The sequence below is a fragment of the Cebus imitator genome, unplaced genomic scaffold (genome assembly GCF_001604975.1).
Source record: "Cebus imitator isolate Cc_AM_T3 unplaced genomic scaffold, Cebus_imitator-1.0 Scaffold136, whole genome shotgun sequence".
In the NCBI taxonomy this organism is placed as follows: domain Eukaryota; kingdom Metazoa; phylum Chordata; class Mammalia; order Primates; family Cebidae; genus Cebus; species Cebus imitator.
Window position 1 is genome coordinate 4,715,613 of NW_016107451.1, and position 22,135 is coordinate 4,737,747.

General features: G+C 38.4%; 2 protein-coding genes across 17 annotated transcripts in view; one reads left to right on the forward strand and one right to left on the reverse strand.

The window, feature by feature from the left end:
• Nucleotides 1–22,135, forward strand: part of SCMH1 (Scm polycomb group protein homolog 1) — a 239,405-nt gene that overhangs the window by 139,932 nt on the left and 77,338 nt on the right. The window lies entirely within an intron of this gene.
• On the reverse strand, nt 17,614–18,799 carry LOC108313404 (Y-box-binding protein 1-like). The gene is given in 1 exon segment (XM_037743198.1): nt 17,614–18,799. A coding segment is annotated over 1 exon segment (957 nt). The 3' UTR covers nt 17,614–17,842.

A 22,135-nucleotide genomic window follows, 5' to 3' on the forward strand; every position in this document is an offset into this window, starting at 1 on the left:
GAGCATCTAACTGCCTTCTATTAGATCAGACATAAGAGATTTGCAAAAATATAAAATATTTCTCTCAGAAAACTTCTATTGTTTTGGAAAATATAGTAATTTTCATAAAAAGGTGTTAACATGTTTTTGTTAACTTAAAATTAGTATTTTCTCTAAGTTTTAATTTCTAATATGATAAATGTTGATAGATACAACACATAAAAACTCTTTATGGACCTCAATAAATTTTAAGAGTGTAAAGTGACCTTGACTTTACAGTCTTAAAGAATTTGAGAATCACTAGCAAAAAGGACAATATTGGCCAGGCATGGTGGCTCACACCAGCACTTTGGGAAGGTGAGGCAGGTAGACCACTTGAGGCCAAGAGTTTGAGACTAGCCTGGCCAACACAACAAAACGTCATCTCTATTAAAAATACAAAAATTAGCCAGGCACGGTAGCACATTCCTGTAGTCCCAGCTACTTGAGAGGCTGAGGCACAAGGCTCATTTGAACCAGGGAGGCAGAGGTTGCAGTGAGCTGAGATTGAACCATGTGCTCCAGTCTGGGTGACAGAGCAACACTGTCTCAAAAAAAAAAAAAAAAAAAAAGACAGTATTGTTAGAGTACAGTAATCAAGGGAGAGTGGTAGGAAGTAGGCCACAAAAGTAATGAAGAATCAGATCATATAGGGCTCCGAAGTTCAGCATAAGGACCTTGGCTTTTCTGGGTGAAAGGGGAAGGTATTGACGCTATTCCTCTCCTTCTGAGCAGAGGAATGGTGAGATCTGAAGCATGTTTTAACAGGCTCACTGTGGTAGCTGTGTTGAAATTAGAATAGCGGAGCAGAGACAAACCATTTAAAAGGCTTATTGCAGTAACCCAGGATAGAGATGATTGCACCTAAGGCCAAAGAAGTATGAAGAGGAGTGATGAAAAACAATCGGATTCTCAGTATATTTTCAAGTTATAGCTCACGGGCTGCTGATAGGACAGGAATATAAGAAGAAGAGAGGAATCAAGGACAACTCCAAGGTTTTTAGCTTGTGCCATTTGAAGGGATAGAATGAGATAGAAAAGTCTTGGGAAGAACAAGTCTAGGGACTGAGATAGGTGAGTCAGAAGTGCAGTTGTAGACATACTATGCTTAGAATGTCTAATAGATTTTCAAATGGGAAATTGTATTAAAAGTAAGAAGTTTAAGGGAAATTTCTAAGCTGGTAATATAAACTTAGAAGTTTTAAATATAGGTATAATTTAAAGCTATGAGGCTAGAGGAGATCCTCTAGGGTTAGGTTCTGAAAATGTGATCCCCAGACCAGCAGCATCAACACTGCCCAGAAAAGCAAATTCCCAGACCTACTGAAGCAGAAACTCAGAGGCTGGGGCTCAACAATCTAAGTTTTAAAAGCCCTGCAGGCGATTCTGATGCAGACTAAAGTTTAAGAACCACTTACCTACCTGTAATCCCAGCACTTTGGGAGCTGAGGCAGGTGGATCACCTGAGGTCAGGAGTTCAAGACCAGCCTGACCAACATGGTGAAACCCCATCTCTTAAAAAAAAAAAAAAAAAAAAAAAGAACCACTTACCTAAGGACTAGAGTGTAGACAGAGAAGAGATCTATCCAATGACAATCCTGAAACATGCCCATGATTTACACATTGGTAAATATTTCATATCTCCCTTTTTCTACAGTATGAACCTTAGCTCCCACCAACATCAATTCTATAATATACATAAAATAGTTTCAGAATTCTATACTCATACCACTATGGAAAAAACTCTAAAAAGAGTTCAAGATTTGTTTACATTTTTTTTCCTCCCTAGATGGAGAATATATAAAGTACCCTGTTCAAAAAATTACTTGAATTACTTTTTTTCCTTCAGTGTAATTATGTTATTCGTTTAAAACACAGTTGTGAATTAGCCAGGCATGGGGAAATAGCTACTCAGCTAGCTGCTCAGGAAACTGAGCTGGGAGGATTACTTGAGCCAGGATTCCGAGGCTGCAACAAGTTATGATTGAGCCACTGCACTCCAGCCTGGGTGACAGAGATCCCTAAAAAAATAAAATATAGTTGGGTTCATTTGTTTCTGTTTGCATTCAGTTTTAGGTTCAGTCTTTTCCTCATCTTTATTGATTTAATTTTATTTTTGAACCCATCTGGGCCTGCTGCTTTTTTGTAGGGTAGTTTCTTGATAACTTTTACTACTTCTTTTATCAAAGTTATCTCTTTAAGCTTTCTAGTTTTACTGGGGTCAATTTCAGTAAACTTTGTTTTCCTAGGAAATTACCTATTCTGTATTGGTGTTTAAATTTACTTGCATAAAAAATACAAAGGAGTTGTTTATGGGTTTTATGAGTTGTTTAGTTGACTTTGGTTCTATCAATCTTGCCCATTTTCACTTACTGTTTGTGTTTTGTTTTGTTTTTGAGAGGGAGTCTCACTCTGTCACCCAGGCTGGAGTGAAGTGGCGCGATCTCAGCTCACGGCAACCTCTTCCTCCCGGGTTCAAGCGATTCTCCTGCTTCAGCCACCTGAGTAGCTGGGACTACAAGTGCGTGCCTCCCTGCCCGACTAATTTTTTGTATTTTTAGTAGAGACAGGGTTTCACCATTTTTGCCAGGCTGGTCTTGATCTCCTGACCTCGTGATCTGCCTACTTCGGCCTCCCAAAGTGCTGGGAATACAGGCAGGAACCACTGCACCCAGCCATCACTTACTGTTTTTATATTTGTGCTGTCTTTTTAAAAATTTTGTATTGATATGTAATTTTGTTTATGGGTTTATGGGGTACATATGATATTTTGTTGCATGCATAGAATGTGTAATGATCAGGTCAAAGTATCCATCACCTTAAGTATTTATCATTTCTGTGTTCTGGGAACATTTCAAGTCCTCTCTTGTAGTTATTTTGACATATGCCATACATTGTTGTTAGCTGTAGTCACCCTGCTCTGCTATTGAACATTACAACTTACTCCTTCTATCTAACTGTATGTTTGTACCCATTAACAAACCTCTTTTTATCCCTCCGCATCCCACCACACACATACTCTTTCCAGCCTCTGGTAACTACCATTCTCTCTACCTCCATGAGATCAACTTTTTAAACTCCCATATATGAGTAACAACATGGAACATTTGTCTTTCTATGCCTGACTTATTTCACTTAACATAATAAGCTCCAGTTCTATCCATGTTGCTGCAAATGACAAGATTTCATTCTTTGTGGACAAGTAGTATTCTGTTGTGTATATATGTGGTTTTGATTTGCATTTACCTGATGGTTAGTGATGTTAAGCATTTTCTCATATACCTGCATTTGAAAAAATACCATATATTTTTATGCATTTTTTATGTCTTCTTTGAGAAATGTTTATCCTGTCCTTTACCTACCTCTTAATGGGATTATTTGGTTTTTGCTGTTGAGTTGTTTGAGTTCCTTGTATATTCTGGATATTAGTACCTTGTCAGGTGAATAGTTTAAAATATTTTCTCCCATTTTGCAGGTTATCTGTTTATTGTTTCATTTGTTGTGCAGAAACTTTTTAGTTTGATGTAGTTTCATTTGTCTATTTTTGTTTTTGTTGTCTCTACTTTTGAGTGCCTAGCCATAAAATCTTTGCCTAGTTCAGTGTCCTGAAGGGATTTCCCTATGTTTTCTTCCATTAAATACATAGTTTCTGGTCTTAAGTTTATGTCTTTAGTCAATTTTGAGTTAATTTTTGTATATGGTGAAAAATAGGGATTTAGTTTCATTATTCTACATATGGATAGCCAGTTTTCCCAAAACCATTTATTGATGAGGGTATTCTTTCTATAATGTGTATTCTTGGCACCTTTATTAAAAGTCTTTTGGCTTTAATAATGTGGATTTATTTCTGGGTTTATTCTGTTACATTGTTTTATGTGTCTGTCTTTATACCAATACCATAGACGTAGAAGATATTTTGAAGTCAGGTAATTTGATGCCTTTGTTCTTTTTGCTCAAAATTGCTTTGACTATTTGGATTCTTTTTTGATCTCATACAAATTTTAGCATTTTTTTATATTTCTGTAAAAAATGTCATGGGTATTTTGACAGGGATTGCATTGAATCTATAGATTGCTTTGGGTAGTATCATCATTTAAACCATATTAGTTCTTCCAATCCATGAACATGAGATGTCTTTGAATTTTTTTCATGTCTTCTTTCTTTTTTTTTTTTTTTAACTTTTATTTTAGAATCAGGAAGTACATATGCAGGTTTGTTATAGAGGTGTATTGTGTGATCCTGAGGTTGAACACGTCACCCAGGTAGTGACCACAGTACTCAGTAGGTAGTTTTTAAATTCTTGCCCCCCTACTTCCCTCTCCCCTTTTGTATTCCCCAGTGTCTGTTGTTCCCACCTGCTCTGTTTTATCTGATATAACTACCCCTGCTCACTTTTGGTTTCTATTTCCATTAAATATTTTTTCTCTGTCTTTATTTTCAGTCTATTTGTGTCTTTACAGGTAAAGTGAGTTTTTTGTGGATGGCATATAGTTTGATAATGTTTTCTTATCCGTTCAGCCAGTCTATATTTTTTAAGTGGAAATGTTAATTCATTTACATTCAAGGTTATTACTGATATGTAAGAACTTATTTCTGACATTTTATTCATTGTTTTCTGGTTGTTTTATGTATCATTTGTTTCTTTTTTTCTCTCTTATTTATCAAGTGGTTTAGTGGCTTTCCATAGTAACATTTGAGTCCTTTCTCTTTCTCATTTGTCTGTTTGCTTTACCAGTGCATTTTTATACTTTCATGTGCTTTCATCTTGGTAGATACTGTCCTTTCACTTCTAATTGTACTACTTAAGTATTTCTTGTAGTTCAGTCTAGTAGTGATAAACTTTCTCAGTTTTTGCTTGTCTGGGAAAGAGTTTATTTCTCCTTCATATATGAAGAATACCTTCCTGGCATAACATTCTTAGCTGGCAGGTTTTTTTCTTTCTTCCAGCATTTCGAATGTATCATCTTATTCTCTCCTGGCTTGGAAAGTTTCTGCTGAGAAATGTACTGTTAGTCTGATAGGATTTACCTTACAGGCTTTTCTCTTGCAGTTTTTAGAATTCTTTATTTGTCTTTGACTTTTTTTTTTTTTTTTGAAACAAAGGTTTGCTCTGTCACCCTGGCTGGAGTGCAGCGGTGCGATCATGGTATTGTCTTGACCTCTGGGCTTGAGTGAGCTTCCCACTTCAGCCCCCCAAGTATCTGGTACTGCAGACACATGCCATCATACCAGGCTAATTTTTAAACTTTTTGTAGAGATGCAGTCTCTCTGTGTTGCCCAGGCAGATCTCAAACTCCTAGGCTCAAACAATCTACCCACTTTTGTGTCCCAAAGTACTGAGATTACAGGTGTGAAGACTGAGATTCATCACACCCAGTCTGTCTTTGACTTTTGACAGTTTGACGCTAATGTACCATTCAGAAGACCATTTTATCTATTTGGGGATCTCTGAGCTTCTTATATCTAGATGTCTAAAATTTTTGCTAGACATGGGAAGTTTCAGCTGCGATTTTATTAAATAGGTTTTCTTTCTTTCTTTTTTTTTTTGAGATAGAATATCACTCTTGTTGCCAAGGCTGTAGTGCAATGGCGCGATCTCAGCTCACTGCAACCTCTGCCTCCCAGGTTCAGTCAATTCTCCTGCCTCAGTCTCCCAAGTAGCTGGGATTACAGGCATGTGCCACTACACTCAGCTATTTTTTTGTATTTTTAGTAAAGACAGGGTTTCACCACATTGCCCTGGCTGGTTTCAAACTCCTGACCTCAGGTGATCCACCCACCTCAGCCTCCCCAAGTGCTAGGATTACAGTTATGAGCCACCACACTCAGCCATTAAATAGGTTTTCTATGCCTTTTTTCTTCTCTTCACCTTCTGGAACAATGAAAATTTGAATATTTGATCATTTTATGGTGTTCCCTATGTCACATTGGCTTTGTTTATTTTATTTTTTTCTTTCTCTTTTTTACTTGTCAGACTGGATTATTTCAAAATACTTGTCTTCAAGTTCTAAAATGTTTTTTTGGCCAGGAATGTTGGCTCACACCTGTAATCTCAGTGCTTTGGGAGACCAAGGTGGGCAGATCATGAGGTCAGGAGTTCAAGACCAGCCTGGCCAACATGGTGAAACCCCATCTTTACTAAAATATGAAAAATTAGCTAGGCATGGTGGCAGGTGCCTGTAATCCAAGCTACTCAGGAGGCTGAGGCAAGAGAATCACTTGAACCTGAGTGGCGGAGTTTGCAGTGAGCCAAGACCATGTCACTACACTCCAGCCTGGGCAACAGAATGAGACTCCGTCTAAGAAAAATAAATAAATAAAAATAAAATAAAAGATGGGTTTTTTTCTGCTTGATCTAGTCTGTCATTGAAGCTCTTAATGCATCTTTTATTTCATTCATTGAATTCTTCAGTTCTAGGATTTCTGTGATTCTTTTTAATATTATTTATCACTTTAGTAAATTTCTCCTTAATATGAATTGTTTTTCTGATTTCTTTGTATGGTTTATCTGTGTTCTCTCTTATGTCACTGATCTTCTTTAATATCATTATTTTGAATTCATTTTTATTTTTCACTGGAATTTGTTGCTAGTGAATTATCATGTTCTTTTGGAGGTGTCATATTTCCTTGCTTTTTTGTTTCCTGTTTCCTTACATTAACGTCTGCACATCTTGTATGATATCACCTTTTCTCATTTTTTGGATTGTTTTTTGTAGGGGAAGATTTTTTCCTGAAGATGTATCTATGGCATTGGTTGGGTAGGTTACTTTCTAGGTGCATACAGTAGCATAGTCTCCACACGATTTTTTCATCTGTAAACAGAGTCAGTGGTATCTGTGATCCTCATTGGGTTAAGCTGCAGTTTAGTGGAGGATATGGTGTGGTTTTGTTGGTGATAGGGATGCAAGATGGGCCAGTCTTTTGATCCCAGTGGTGGCAGCAGTGGACCAAACATGCCTGTCCTTGGGACCCTGAATAGCATAGGTGGGCACCTGGGCTAATGGATCTAAGTAGGTTGTTTATTGAGTCCCCAGGTAGCCTGCCCAGGGGCCAGCAGTGGTAGCAGTGGGCAAGACAGGTGGGTGGATCTTTGGGCCCTGAGGCAGCATGTGTACTGTGAGTGGTTAGACATAGTGGTGGTAGGACAACCTTCAGTTCAGGTTCCCAGATGGTACACGCTTGTGTTAGCTGTGGTTCCTACAGGCTAGGCAGGCCAGTCCCCATACCCCAAAGTGGCAAATGGAGGTGGATGTCAGCTGTGATGGTAGAGGTAAGCTGGGTGCATTCATCCTCCAGTCCCTGGAAGAAGTACACAGATGACAGTGGTGATACGCAGAAAGGGAGAGGCCATCCTCAGGGTGTATGTAAGTACACTGCAGCTCTGCTGCTGGAGGCAGTGGCAGGGTTGCTGAAAATGGCAGCAGCTGCAGGCAGGCAGTTCTCAGGCTCTGGGGAGCATACACTTCAGTTCCCAGTGACAGTGACCATGGCAACAGCAGTGACAGCAATGGGGAGATCCAGTCGTCAGGACACATGCAAGTTCACCATAGTATTGCTACTGGTGGGGGCAGGGTTGCTGCTAGTGGCCCTTTTATTCTTGATTAAATTAACTAATGATTGGTCTGTGTCGATTTTTTTAAGAACCTGGGATTTTGATTTATTAAATGGATCTAGTATTTTTCTGTTCTATCTTGTTGATTTCTGCTTTTATTTTTATAATTTTCTTCCTTATGGTTTACTTTGTATCCTTTTTCTACTATTTTTGAGTTGAAAATATAATTCATTTTTAAATTTTTTATTTTATTATTTTATTAAGATAGATTCATTTTAAAGTTATGAGTTTTTCTGATTATTCATTTAAAGGTATCTAATAGATTCTGATGTGTAGTGTTCCCAGAATCATTATTTTTCAGAAATTGAATAATTCCTGCTTTTATTTCTCTTTTTACTTGAGTTTTTTAACATATAGTTTTTTAAATTTCCCTATTAAAGAGTCTGTTTTTTAATGTTGCTTTTCATTTTCAGTAATGTTGAATTGTGATTACAGAAATTTGAAATGCATTATGATTTTCTTTGTGCTAATGTATGATGAGTTTTTGTGAATGTTCCATGTTCACCAATATCAGAGTGTAGTATCCAGTATATATCCATAAGATCAATGTAACATGATTATTTTATTTAGCTCTTCTAAATCCTTACTTATCTTTTGTCCACTTGATCTATTTTATTCTGGGAGCGGTGTTTTAAAGTATTGTATTAGTCATGTATTTCTATTTCTCCTTGCATCTCTTATACTTTCTACTCTAAGTGATATAATTTTTTTCTTTCTTTCTTTCTTTCTTTCTTTCTTTTTTTTTTTTTTTTTTTTTTTTTTTTTTTTTTTTTTTTTTTTTTTTTTTTGGTCCTAGAAAGCATGAAAGTGATACAATTTTTTTAGTATAGAAGCATTTATAACTAAACATGGCAAATGTATTATGATATTCTATTAGAAGAATATCCTTATTCTAAAGAGATGCATGTTGAAGGAATAGCAGGCCCCAAAAATGAAACATGGAGAAATTTTTCAAAGTGACATACAATTTAGTTTCTGAAACAGAACTGTTTACTGTGTCCTGGGCCACTGTTATTTTTATTTTCCCACAGTTCATTGGAATATGAATGCTAGGGATTTGTTTTGTTCCTTCCTTCCCTGATTTATTCCTTTTTTGGATTGGGATTTTTTTTAGAACACTGGCTTTACATATTAGTTTGTCTGAGACCCCAGCTTCCTCTCAGATACATTCGGCTTTATTTAATTTGTTGTTAGTGATAAAAGTTATCAAAATACCAAAGACAACTGTCATATGTTTCCATGGAAATAGCTATAAGCTTTCATTCCTGTGTTTTATTCCTTAAGAAAGTATTTGTGATTACCTTCCCTGTTTCTGTACCAGATTCAGGCTGACTTTCCACGTTGTCCTGTTTTTTATAGGCTGGAGAACCTTCCCTTTAACACCTATACCTTCCCTGCTGCCTCTGTACTACCACCAATTTGATATGTTTTAACAAACTACTATTATGCCTGGCATAACTTAGGGTGCTAGGATATATGCTATGTAACTTTGAGCATAGGCTCCCTTTAGGATATTAACATAAACAAGGGAGTGGTATAAGCAAAATACAAGCCAAAATCAAATCCTAGGGCTCTTCAGCAGGTCATCAAAACTAAATACTGGAGCGTAGAAGCAGAGAGCAAGCCAAGTGCATGAAGCAGACATTAGCAAGGCCTGGGGCCCAAGAATCAGTCTGAGATGAGAACCACCAAGGGCTAATGACAAATTTCAAGGAGCATATAAAGCATATGGAGGAAGTCCAGATAATGTTTTCCAGACATTGCCTTGCTAGTATAGGTCCAGTTATAGGTGTGAAATTTGTGGCAGTATTCCTAACACTGAAAAAATATGCTCTGGTTAAATTTTATAGCTTGAGAGATAAGACTTACCATACTGAAAATAGAGAATGAATGATTCTCCTTCTATTCCCCCAAGACATGAAGTTATATTAATGTTTTTAGCCAAAATACTATTAGATTAATGAGGCCATCATGCAAATTAAAGGTTAGAAGAGTTTGATAAGAAACGGAAAAAGAGTTAGTTAAAAGAGTTTGATAAGAAACGGAACTGAGACGTTAAAAAAATAAGCAACAGAGTGGATTTAGACATAATATACTGAGGAAGGGAATGTGTGTTTGTGTGTGTATAGAGACTCATGGACTTAGCACATGTATTTAAGAGTGAAAAGGGTGAGCCAGAAAGTAAGAGACTTTATGGGAACTCAGGGCAATGCATCATAGTGAGGAAAGAGTGTTGGACAAGAAATCAAGAGACCTGAGTTCTCTATCTGCTTTCACATCCCCTCTCCTAGTGGTAATGCCTGGTATTAGCAATTTAAAAAAGGCAAAAACAAAAACAAACTTTATTTCACTAAAAGTCCAGGTCCTCAAGAGAAAATTAATGAGAACACCTCTATCTTTGTGCAGTTTCTCTGAGGATTAAGAGAACAGAAGGAAATAAATATTGGTCATGGACCTGATATGTCTTGGGTACTTTACTATGACTTTTCATGTAATTTACAGACAACAATATGAGGGAGATTATCTCCATTTTACAGTTGAGATAGTAGGCTCAAAAACATTAAGTGACTGAAAAGATCATACCACTTGCAGATGGCAGGCCCAAGATGGAAACCAGATCTTTCTGATTTCAAAGCCTATGAACTATTCACTTAAGTCTGATTTTTGAATCATCTTAATCTCTTACTAGACTCTATCAGCCAATTATTGTTTGTCAAGATTTTTGCACCATAGAAGCATGTTGCTAGCATTTCAAAGAACAGGAGCATGCTGTGAAAGACAGTAGGGTGATGCCTCAAAAAACTAAAAATATCCAGCATTTCTACCTCTTAGTATATACACAAAAGAATTGAAAGCAGGATCTCAAAGAGATATTTGTACTTCCATATTTATAGCACCATTATTCACAATAGCTAAAACGTGGAAACCACCAAGGTGTTCATCAGTGGATAAACTGATCAGCAAAATGTAATATATACATACAATGGAATATTATTTAGCCTTAAAAGGAAGGAAATTCAACAATATGCTACAACATGAATGAAGCTTGAAGACATTGTTATGTGAAATAAGCCAATCGCAAAAAGACAAATACTGTATGATTTCATTCATACGAGATACTTAGAGCAGTCAGAATCATAAAGACAGAAAGTAGAATGATGTTTGTCAGGCTGGGGGAAAGGGGAATAGGGAGTTGTTAAGTAGGGATAGAGTTTTGGTTTTGCGAGGTGAAAAGAGTTATAGAGATGGATGTTGAAGATGGTTGCAGACATTCTGAATGTCTTTAGTAACACTGAATTGTGTACTTAAAAATGGTTAAGATGGTAAATTTATGTTATCTGTATTTTATCACAATTTTTAAAAAGAAGAAAGGAAAATAAAGAACAGGCTGAGTTGGAGAATGATTACAGTAGTTACCATTTACAGAGCATCTGCTATGTGGTCACCACTGTTCAAGGTATTTTACATTATCTTTAATTCTTACAGTTTTGTAAATATTATTAATCCCAATTTTTAAAAGACACCCAGAGAGTTTGTAATTTGCCCATTGTCATACAACTAGTATGTATTGGAGCTGGGATATAAAAATAACACTGAATTGTGCCCTATGTATAACTCCAGAGCATACTCATTAGCCATCAACCGACATTGAATTTACCATGGAGATGGCCCTAAAGAAATGTCAGATGCACTCCCATGTCCATGTTCCAAAGAGGACTTTGGCTGTTAATCGATTGCACCTAAGGGGCCAACAGAACACATCCAAGGGGAAGGATCTGGTATCACCATTGATTTCCCGAAGGCAGGCTTTTGCAGAACTGCACCAGAACCCCATAGGGAGGCATGGTAATTTATGGTACCTGTCCTGCTATTACGATAGATGAAGAGTCCCTGTTCCTGTCAAAGGCCAACCCTTCCACTTGTTCTCTTGATTGCATCCTCTCCTGCCTCTCTGTCTTCCTCACTAGTTCCACCCCAAACCCTCCTTTCTGAAACATTCTCATCAGCATACAAACATGCTCTCATATCTTCCATTTTTCAGAACTCTCCCTTGACTTTGCATCTCCCTTTCACGTAGTGTCCCATGTCTCTGAAGTTTTACAGTATATTAATTTCCTCTTGCTGTTGTAGCAAATTTCCAGAAACTTGGTGGCTTTAACAGCACAAATTTATTTCATAGTTCTGTGGGTCAGAAGTCCGCATGGGATCACTTGTTTCTGTGCTCCAGTCTCACAAGGCCAAAATTAAGGTGTTAACCAGCCTGAATTCTTATGTGGAACCTCTGGGGAAGAATCTGCCCTCAGCTTCATTCAAGTTGTTGGTAATATTCAGTTCTATGCTATTGTAGGAGTGAGGTCTCCCTTTCCTTGCGGACTGTTGGCTAGAGGTCGTATCAGCTTCTAAAGCCCTTCACATTCCCTGGATTGTAGCTCCCTTCATCTTCAAAGTGAGTAACAATGGGTCTAGACTTTCTCACACTTCAAATATGAGACCAGAGATTGTCTCCCTTTCTTTCTCATCTCTCCTGCCGCATCTGGAGAATGTTTTCTGCATGTAAGAATTTCTGTGATTAGATTGGGCCCCCCTGGACAGTCTAATCTCCCTATTTAAAGGTTTTAACCTGAATTACATCTACAAAATCCCTTTTGCCATGTAACATATGTTCCAGAGATTAGGGTGTGGACATCTTTGGAATGGCCATTCTTCCTACTATACACAATAAAACTTCTAAAAATAATTCATCTATAGTCACTATATCTGTCTTCCATTCTATTATTTTCTCAGCTTTCTTGAGTTATTCTTCAGCCCCCGCAGTTTTAGTGAAGCTGCTCTTAATAAGAACACATTTGACTTTCCTGTTGACAGAACCTTTCCTGCCTTCGTCTTGCTCAGCATCTCAGTAACTTTTTAGTACAATTTGGTCACTGTTTTCCTCTTAAAACATCTCCTTCGCTTGGCTTCTAGAACATGACCCTTTCTACATTTTCAATTCTTAGCTCTGTCTCCTCTGGCTGGCATTCTTCACTTCTCAGCCTCTAGTTGTTGGAGTGTTCCAGGGCTGAGTCCCAGGCCTTTTCCTGTTCTATTGTACACAAAGTTTCTCTAAGTGACTTTATGTCTTTATTTACTGTCTATATGCTAATGACTACTAGGATTATATCTCTATCCTTGAACTTTCTGTGGAACTCTGGACTCATTTATTTGACTACCTACTTGTCATGTCTAGATATCTAAAAGTCATTTAGAACATAATGCAGCCAAAATAGATTTCTGATTCCTAAACTGCCTTCTCCAAAACCTATGGTTCTTGTCATTTTCCCTCTCATAGTATGACCAAAAACTTTAAATTCATCCTGAATTTCTCCTCCCTCTCTTTCATCTGGATTAGCAGTGCCATCAGCTCTGCTTACAAAATGTACCTTGTATGCATCTACTTCTTTGTACCCTTATGACTATCATCACTTTAATCTCAGCCCACCATCATCTTTTGCATGGACTTCTACAGTCTCTGTTTCCATTCTTACCTTTCTATTATCCATTCTTCATCCACAGAGCATCCAGGCTGATATTTTTCAATAGTAGTAAGAGCATTTCCTTACCATGACACAGAAGGCCCTGCATGATCTGACCACATTTACTTTCTGATTCCATCTTTTACCATTATTTCCTCTGTTTACCCAGATGCAGTCTCTCTGGCTTTCTGTTTCTTGAATCAAGTTTATTATTTCCATAAGGCCTTTGTACCTGCTCTTTCCTCTGCCTGGAACACTCTGCCCTGCATACTGACGTGCGTGATTCCTGCTTGTCAAGCCAGCCACAGCCAAGCGAAACTTTTGCCACTGAAAATTAATACTGAACTCTAGTGCATGCAGTAGGACCTACCACATAATATATTCTCAGTACAGAATGTTTGTTGGGTGAAAGAGTAAACAAATGAGTGAGTGAATGAATCTTGAGTTAGTAAGAGAAAAGCTGTGTGGTATGATGGAAAGAACAAAGACTTCGGAGTAAGACATCCTAGATTTACATTCCAGCCCTGCCTCTTATGTGACTTTGGCCAACTTACTCAAATTTCTATTTCCTCATCTGTTAAACAGAGATAACACATGCTTCATAGGCATAACTTAAAACATTGTTTTAACTGCCACTATAAACTGCTTATTATGCACTCTAGTACATTTTATTGGCAGTGATGATACTACCATTGCACGTATAATGGCACTTCTTTCATAGAAGGTGCCCAATAAATGTCAGTTCCTTTTAAGCAAAATTAACTCCATCATTAGGAACACCTATGTGCAAACTATCTTTTCCCTCCATTCTTGGTCTTATCTGTTGATGTCTGCCTGTTAGTGGCGTTATTGGTAACTATATGGCCAAGGGATAAGGATTAGATATATACATAAACACACAAATCAGAAGAAATTTGTCAAGGGTGGGAGACCAGTTCCACACATCTCTCTGTGCTACTATTCTGCCTTGGATGTGCTTCTTCTGCCTTTACAATTGACCTCACCATTACTTTTTCCCTATATAGGGCCATAGTATCCACCTTGTGTATCCTGGCAGTCTTTGTGTGTTAGAGCTGAAAGATTCCTCAGATGTCATGTGGACTCTTCTCAAGCTAGCTGTAGCATTTCTTTCTACCTCACTTCCTTCTCCTTATGAATTGAAACCACACGGCACTATCCACAAATCCTCATAATACCATACTTATTATAACTCCATGCCTCTCTCCATGCTGTCTTTTCTCTCTAAAGTACCATTACACACCTTCCACCCTTGTCCTCTTCCTAATGAAAAGCCCATTTGTTCTTCAAAGATTAGTTTGACATAATTTCAGCTTTACAGAAAAGTTGCAACAGTAATATAAAGAATTCCCTGGCCGGGCATGTTGGCTCACCACCTATAATCTCAGCACTTTGGGAGGCCAAGGCAGGCAGGTCACTTGAGCTCAGGAGTTCAAAACCAGCCTGCGCAGCATGATGAAACCTCGTCTCTACAAAAAGTATAAAAATTAGCCAGGCACCTGTAGTCCTAGCTACTTGGGAGGCTGAGGTAGCAGGATGGCTTGAGGCCAGCAGGCAAAGGTTGCAGCCAGCTGAGATTGTGCCACTGTACTCCAGTCTGGGCAACAAAGTCAGACCCTGTCTCAAACACACACACACACACACACACACACACACACACACACACGCACACAATTTGCATTGATGTTTTTATATAATATCCCTTTACTACTAAAGATTTTAGTTTGTATTTCTTTAATTTTTTTTTCTTTGAGACGGAGTTTCGCTCTCGTTGCCCAGGCTGGAGTATATGGCAAGAATCATGTTGGAGTTTTTTCACTTTAGACACTTGGCAAACCTTGATGCTTAGCATTTCTTTAATCTTAAATTGATGTAGTCAAATCAATTAACATATAAATTGCCACTTTCTGGGATCTTGCCAATCCGGAAAGATTTCTTTCTTCCACCTAGGCTATTTGATAAACTGTGAACAATGAAGACTCCAAAGACTAGAATCATTCCTGGATTCACTTTCACTTCTCTCAGTCTCAACGTGCCTCATTTGTCAAAGGATGTGATAAATCTCACCCTTCACAAGATTGTCCTGAAGGCCAAATGAAACCACAGATGTGCAAGGATTTTATCTAAAGTATTGTTATTGATTAAGGGTCTAATTCTGTCAACCTTAGTAGCATCAAAATGTGTTGGACAATATTTATGTCCTTCATCTTTCTCTGAAGTAAGGCAGTCATTAAATTATTTAATTATTTACATTTGGAAAAATAAGAAAAGATTTTGTTTAAATGACAAACTCAGGGTCACGTCATAAAAGTCTGAACTAAAATTAGGTCCCTGTTCCCCTGATATCACCCCAATTTTTTTTTCCAACTAGGATAATTAGGTTAGAATGTGGCAGGGCAGGGCTTCCTGATAAAAAAAAACTTCCAAATCCTGGAGTCCCTCAGAACAGCTTAAGAAAATCCATTTATTAAGCAGCTTTTAAATTAGTATGAAGTCTAATCTCACTGCTAGCTACTCACACATGACCTTTGTAAGCTGATTTTTTAGAACTGTTCCATATAATTGATTTCTTCTGTCCAGATCTTTCAAGCCAGAGAGGGCAACCTCTTCACCAGTTGACACCATGGACTTTTATGTCTAGCCTTAAGAAAAAAGAGAAGAAAAACTATTTTCTGACTGTTCAAAGACCCAAGTAAAGCACTGTTCTGTTCTTCCCTTATGTCTTTTTCCTTTTTTATGCTACATATATGGACTGGGTAAGAATTTAGTACCTTGTCACGTGATGGCAGGAATTCCAAAGCAAATCACTTATCTCCCTACCCAGCTTAGATCGTGGTGTGTTACTAGAGAAATATGGGCAGTCCTGGGGTTTATACTAACCAACTTAAAGTAAAACCATTTAGCGTCTTAGGCTTAGGTGTGGAATAGATAAAGAGTTGAATTTAACAAGAGTTGGGGTTTTCTATAGGCCAGTGTGTTGGAAAAAGAGAATGACAAGGAAGGGATTGTAATTGTAGGTCAGTGGTTCTCAAACCTTCTAGTCTCAGGAAAGTTTTATCTCTTTAAAGACTTCAAGAACTTATATGAGTTTCTCTCTCTCTCTCTCTCTCTCTCTCTCTCTCTCTCTGTCTCTCTGTCTCCCTCTCTGTCTTCATATATATATGGAGAGAGATCTTGCCAATCCAGAAAGTATAATCCAGTTAAGTACATATATGTGTGTGTGTGTGTGTATATATATACACACACACACACACACACACTTAACTCTCTCTCCATATATATGTATGTGTATACACACACACACACACACTCTCTCTCTCTCTCTCTCTCTGTCTCTCTCTCCATATACATATATATATGGAGAGAGAGTATATACATATATATGGCATATATACATATATATGGCGTATATACATATATATGGAGAGAGAGAGTGTGTATATACATACATATATGGAGAGAGAGAGTGTGTGTGTATATATATATATATATATATATATACACACACACATATATGGAGAGAGAGAGAGAGAATCACGATATTAGAAATTAAAACTTAGAGAATCAGGCATAGTGATTCATACCTGTAATTGCAGCACTTTGGGAGGCCGAAGTGGGAGGATCACTTGAGGCCAGGAGTTTAAGGCCACCCTGGGCAACATAACAAGACCCCATCTCTCCAAAAAAATTGTAAATCAGCCACAAATGGTAGTGCATGCCTGTAGTCCAACTATTTGGTAGGCTGAGGCAGGAGGATCACTTGAGCCCAGGAAGTCAAGGCTTCACTGAGCTATGCTCATGCTACTGTACTCTAGCCTGGGCAACAGAATAAGACCCCCAACTCAAAAACAGACACAAAAATTTAGAACTTTTTAGAGAAGGAATATACAAGCATTCATTCCATGGAAACAATCCAAATATCCATTGTCAGATGAATGGAATAAGAAAATGTGGCATATACATACAATGGAATGTTATTTAGCCTTATTAAAGAAAGAAATCCTGTCATTTGTGACAACCTGGATGAACCTGGATGACATTTTACTAAGTGAAATAAGCCAGTCACAGAACAAACACTGTATGATTTCACTTATATGAGGTATCTAAAATGGTCAGATTCATAGAAGCAGAGAATAGAATGGTGGTTGCCGTGAGTTTGGGGCAGGGGTGGATGGGAAGTTGTTACTCAATGGGTATAAAGTTTAGGTTATGCAAGGTGGATAAGTTCTAGAGATCTGCTGTACAACATAGTGCCTATAGTTTTTTGTTTTGTTTTGTTTTGTTTTTAATTAAGACCATTATTAACAGGTGCTTGCAGTTTGTTGACTTTTTTGAAAAAATCAAGTTGTAAACTTTTATTACAAATTAAAAATGAAGTTCTTAAAAATCTCAACTTGACCAGATGAAACAATTTAAAAACCTTTAAAAGCGTATTGAGAAAAACCAGGCTTTTTTAAAAAACACGTTTGTTATTACCAAAAAAAGACATCTTTAGGTAAAAATAATAAAAACCCCATGCTGCATAGATAATGCAGATAGTTCTATTTATCTGGTCAACGGGCAAAAGCAAGCACTTAAGGTCTTCAGCTCCAATCTTTTGTACATTTCTTATTGCTGGAATTTCTTATTTCTTCTTGTTGGATGACTAAACCGGATGATGGTAGAGATGGTAAGCCGGCATTTACTCAGCCCCGCCCTGCTCAGCCTCAGGAGCGGACGAATTCTCAGCTGGTGGATCGGCTGCTTTTATCTCTTTGCCATCTTGTGGGTTAGGGTTTTCTGGGCATCTGCGTCGGTAATTAAAGTTGTGGCGGTACCGACGTTGAGGTGGCTGCTGACCTTGGGTCTCATCTCCTTGATTTTCTTTATCTTCTTCATTGCCGTCCTCTCTAGGCTGTCTTCAGCGAGGAGGGCCCCTGCGGAATCGTGGTCTATATCCCCAATACATATTCTGCCTCACTGGTCTACCTTGTTCTCCTGCACCCTGGTTGTCAGCACCCTCCATCACTTCTCGCTGCACAGGAGGGTTGGAATATTGTGGTCGACGCCCATAGGGTCTCCGCATGTAGTAAGGTGGGAACCTTCGCCTGCGGTAGGGCCGGCGTTGTTGGGCCTGGCCTTCGGGAGCACTCTCTGATCCCTCGTTCTTTTCCCCACTCTCACTATTCTGATAATTTTGCTGGTAATTGCGTGGAGGACCCCTACGACGTGGATAGCGTCTATAATGGTTACAGTCTGCTGCGTATTTACTGCCTTGAACTGGAACGCCACCAGGACCTGTAACATTTGCTGCCTCCGCACCCTTTTCTCCTTCAACAACATCAAACTCCACAGTCTCTCCATCTCCTACACTGCGAAGGTACTTCCTGGGGTTATTCTTCTTTATGGCAGTCTGGTGTACAAATACATCTTCCTTGGTGTCATTCCTGTTGATGAAACCATATCGGTTCCTTACATTGAACCATTTTACTGTTCCCAAAACCTTCTTTGCGATGACCTTCTTGTCCCCACCAGCAGGCGCCGCCAATGTGAGGCCGCCCGGGCCACCGCTCCCTGCGCCGCTGCCCCTAGTGCCGGGCTTGGTGGCACTGAGGGCGGGGGCGGCGGGCGGCTGCTGGGTCTCGGCCTAGCTGCTCATGGTTGCGGTGATGGTGACTGGGGCCAGCTGCGGCGGTGGGACTGCTCAGGGCTCTCTGGGGTCCGCTCTCCACTCTCGCTACCGATCGAACTCACCTATAGTTAACACTATGATACTGTGCATTTAAATTGCTGTTAAGAGGGGAGATGTCCTGTGAAGTGTTCTTAACACATACATACCCCCACCCCCCAAAAAAACCCACAGTGGAACACTTTGCATATGTCCAAACTCATTAAATTATATACATTAAATATATGCATGTTTATATACCAAAAAAATGTGCAGGCCGGGTGAGGTGGCTCATGCCTGTACAGCCTTGACACTTTGGGAGACCAAGGTGGGAGGATCACTTGAGGCCAGGAGTTTGAGACCAGCCTGAGCAACAAAATGAGACCCTGTAAATTAGCCAGGCATGGTGGCATACAACTGTAGCCCTAGCTACTCGGGATGCTGAGTCAGGAGGTTCACTTGAGCCGAGGAGGTTGAGGCTGCAATGAGCTTTGATCACACCTCTACACTCCAGCCTGGGTGACAGAGCAAGACCCTGTCTCAAAAAAAGTATGGAAAAAACTTTTTTGTAAAACAAAAAATTAGTAATGAATAAATATATTTCAAGTACAAAAATAATACACAAGTGTATATTCCATTATTTGTTAGAATGATGCCATTACATGTAGCTTCTAGAAAACTGTATTATGAGAGAATGAATATAGAAAAGGCAAATAATGTTCTAGTATCATTATCAGTATACTTTGACAAGTTACAATATAACATTTTTAAATTTTATTTTTATTTATTTTTTTTTTGAGACAGAGTCTTACTCTGTCACCCAGGCTAGAGTACAGTGGCGCGATCTCAGCTCACTGCAGCTTCCACCTTCTGGGTTCAAACAATTCTCTTGTCTCAGCCTCCCAAGTAGCTGGAACTACAGGCGCCTGCCACCATGCCCGGCTAATTTTTGTATTTTTAGTAGAGATGGGGTTTCACCATATTGGTCAGGCTGGTCTCAAACTCCTGATCTCAGGTGATCTACCTGCCTCGGCCCCCCAACGTGCTGGGATTAGAGATGTGAGCCACCACACATGGCCATTAAAAACCTATTTTATCAACAGTGGTCATTTGGGTCATTTCAAGTTTCCAGTTATTATCAATAACATTGCTATGAGCATTCTTGTACAAATATTCTGGTGTACATGTGGAAGAATTTCTTTGGAGTTTATACCTAAGATTGGAATTGCTAAGTCATAGGGTGAATACATCTTCAGATTATTAGATAATGTGTGAGAGTCTTTCTGAACTCAAACACTTAGACATCAAATATATTACCTAGTTAGTATTCAGATTTTGCCAATTATTCTAATTTCCTTTTCAAAGTAATTTTGTCACTTCAAAAATATTCAAGGAAATAGATACCATAAAGAAAAAAACAATGAAAACTTGAATAAACAATGGACACACTTATAGAAATGCAAAATGCTCTGGGAAGTCACAGCAATAGAATTGAACAAGTAGAAGAAAGAAATTTAGAGCTCAAACACAAGGTCTTTGAATTAGCCCAATCCAACAAAGAAAAAAACATAAGAAAATATGAACAAAGCCTCCAAGAAGTCTGGGATTATGTTAAATGACCAAACATAAGAATAATAAGTGTTTCTGAGGAAGAAGAGAAATCTAAAAGTTTGGAAAACATATTTGCGGGAATAATAGAAGAAAACTTCCCCAACCTTGCCAGAGACTTAGACATCTATATATAAGAAGCACAAAGAACACCTTAGGAATTCATCTCAAAAAGATCATCACCTATGCACATTGTCATCAGGTTATCTAAAGTTAAGATGAAGGAAAGAATCTTAAGATCTGTGAGACAAAAGCACCAGGTAACCTATAAAGGAAAACTTTTCAGATCAACAGCAGATTTCTCAGCAGAAACCCTATAAGTTAGAAGAGATTGGGGCCCTATCTTCAGCCTCCTCAAAACAATTAGCCAAGAATTTTGTATCCAGTATGGAGGAGAGATACAGTCTTTTTCAGACAAATACTGAGAGAGTTTGCTGCCATCAAGCCACCACTACAAGAACTTTAAAAGGATCTCTAAATCTTGAAACAAATCCTGAAACACATGAAAACAAAATCTTTTTAAAGCACAAATCTCACAGGATCTATAAAACAAAAATACAATTTAAAAAATCTAAAAACAAAAACAAGGTATACAGGCAACAAATTGCATGGTCAATGGAATGATACCTCACATTTCTACTAACATTGAATGTAAATGGCATAAATGCTCCACTTAAAAGATACAGAATTGCAGAATCGGTAAGAATTCACCAACCAAACATCTGCTGCCTTCAAGATACCCAGCTAACACAGAAGGACTTGCACAAGCTTAAGGTAAAAGGGCAGAAAAAGTCATTTCATGCAAATGGATACCAAAAGCAAGTAGGAGTAGCTATTCTTATATCGGACAAAATAATCTTTAAAGGAACAGCAGTTAAAAATACGAAGAGGGACGTATATACAATGATAAAATGTCTTTTCCAACAGGAAAATATCATAATCCTAAACATATATGTTCCTAACACTGGAGCTCTCAAATTTATAAAACAGTTACTAATTTATATGGTTTGGCTGTGTCCCCACCCAAATCTCATCTTGAATTGTACTCCCATAACTCCCATGTGTTATGTGAGGGACCCAGTTGGAGATCATTTGAATCATGGGGGCAGTCCCCACATACTGTTCTCGTGGTAGTGAATAAGTCTCACAAGATCTGATGGTTTTATCAGGGGTTTCCACTTTTTCATCTTCCTCATTTTCTCTTGCCGCTGCCATGTAAGAAGTGCCTTTTACCTCCCACCATGATTCTGAGGCCTCCCCAGCCAATGTGGAACTGTAAGTGCAATTAAACCTCTTTTTCTTTCCAGTCTTGGGTTTGTCTTTATCAGCAGTATGAAAATGGACTAATACAGTAAAGTGGTACAGGTAGAGTGGGATGATGCTGAAAAGATACCCAAAAATATGGAAGTGACTTTGGAACTGGATAACAGGCAGAGGTTAGAACAGTTTGGAGGGCTCAGATAAAGGCAGGAAAATGTGAGGAAGTTTGAAGCTTCATAGAGACTTGTTGAATGGCTTTGACCAAAACCCTGTTAGTAATATGGACAATAAGGTCCAGGCTGAGGTGGTCTCAGGTAAAGATGAGAAACTTGTTGGGAACTGGAGCAAAGGTGACTCTTGTTATGTTTTAGCAAAGAGACTGGAGGAGGTTTGCCCCTGCCCTAGAGATTTGTGGAACTTTGAACTTGAGAGAGATGATTTAGGGTATCTGGTGGAAAA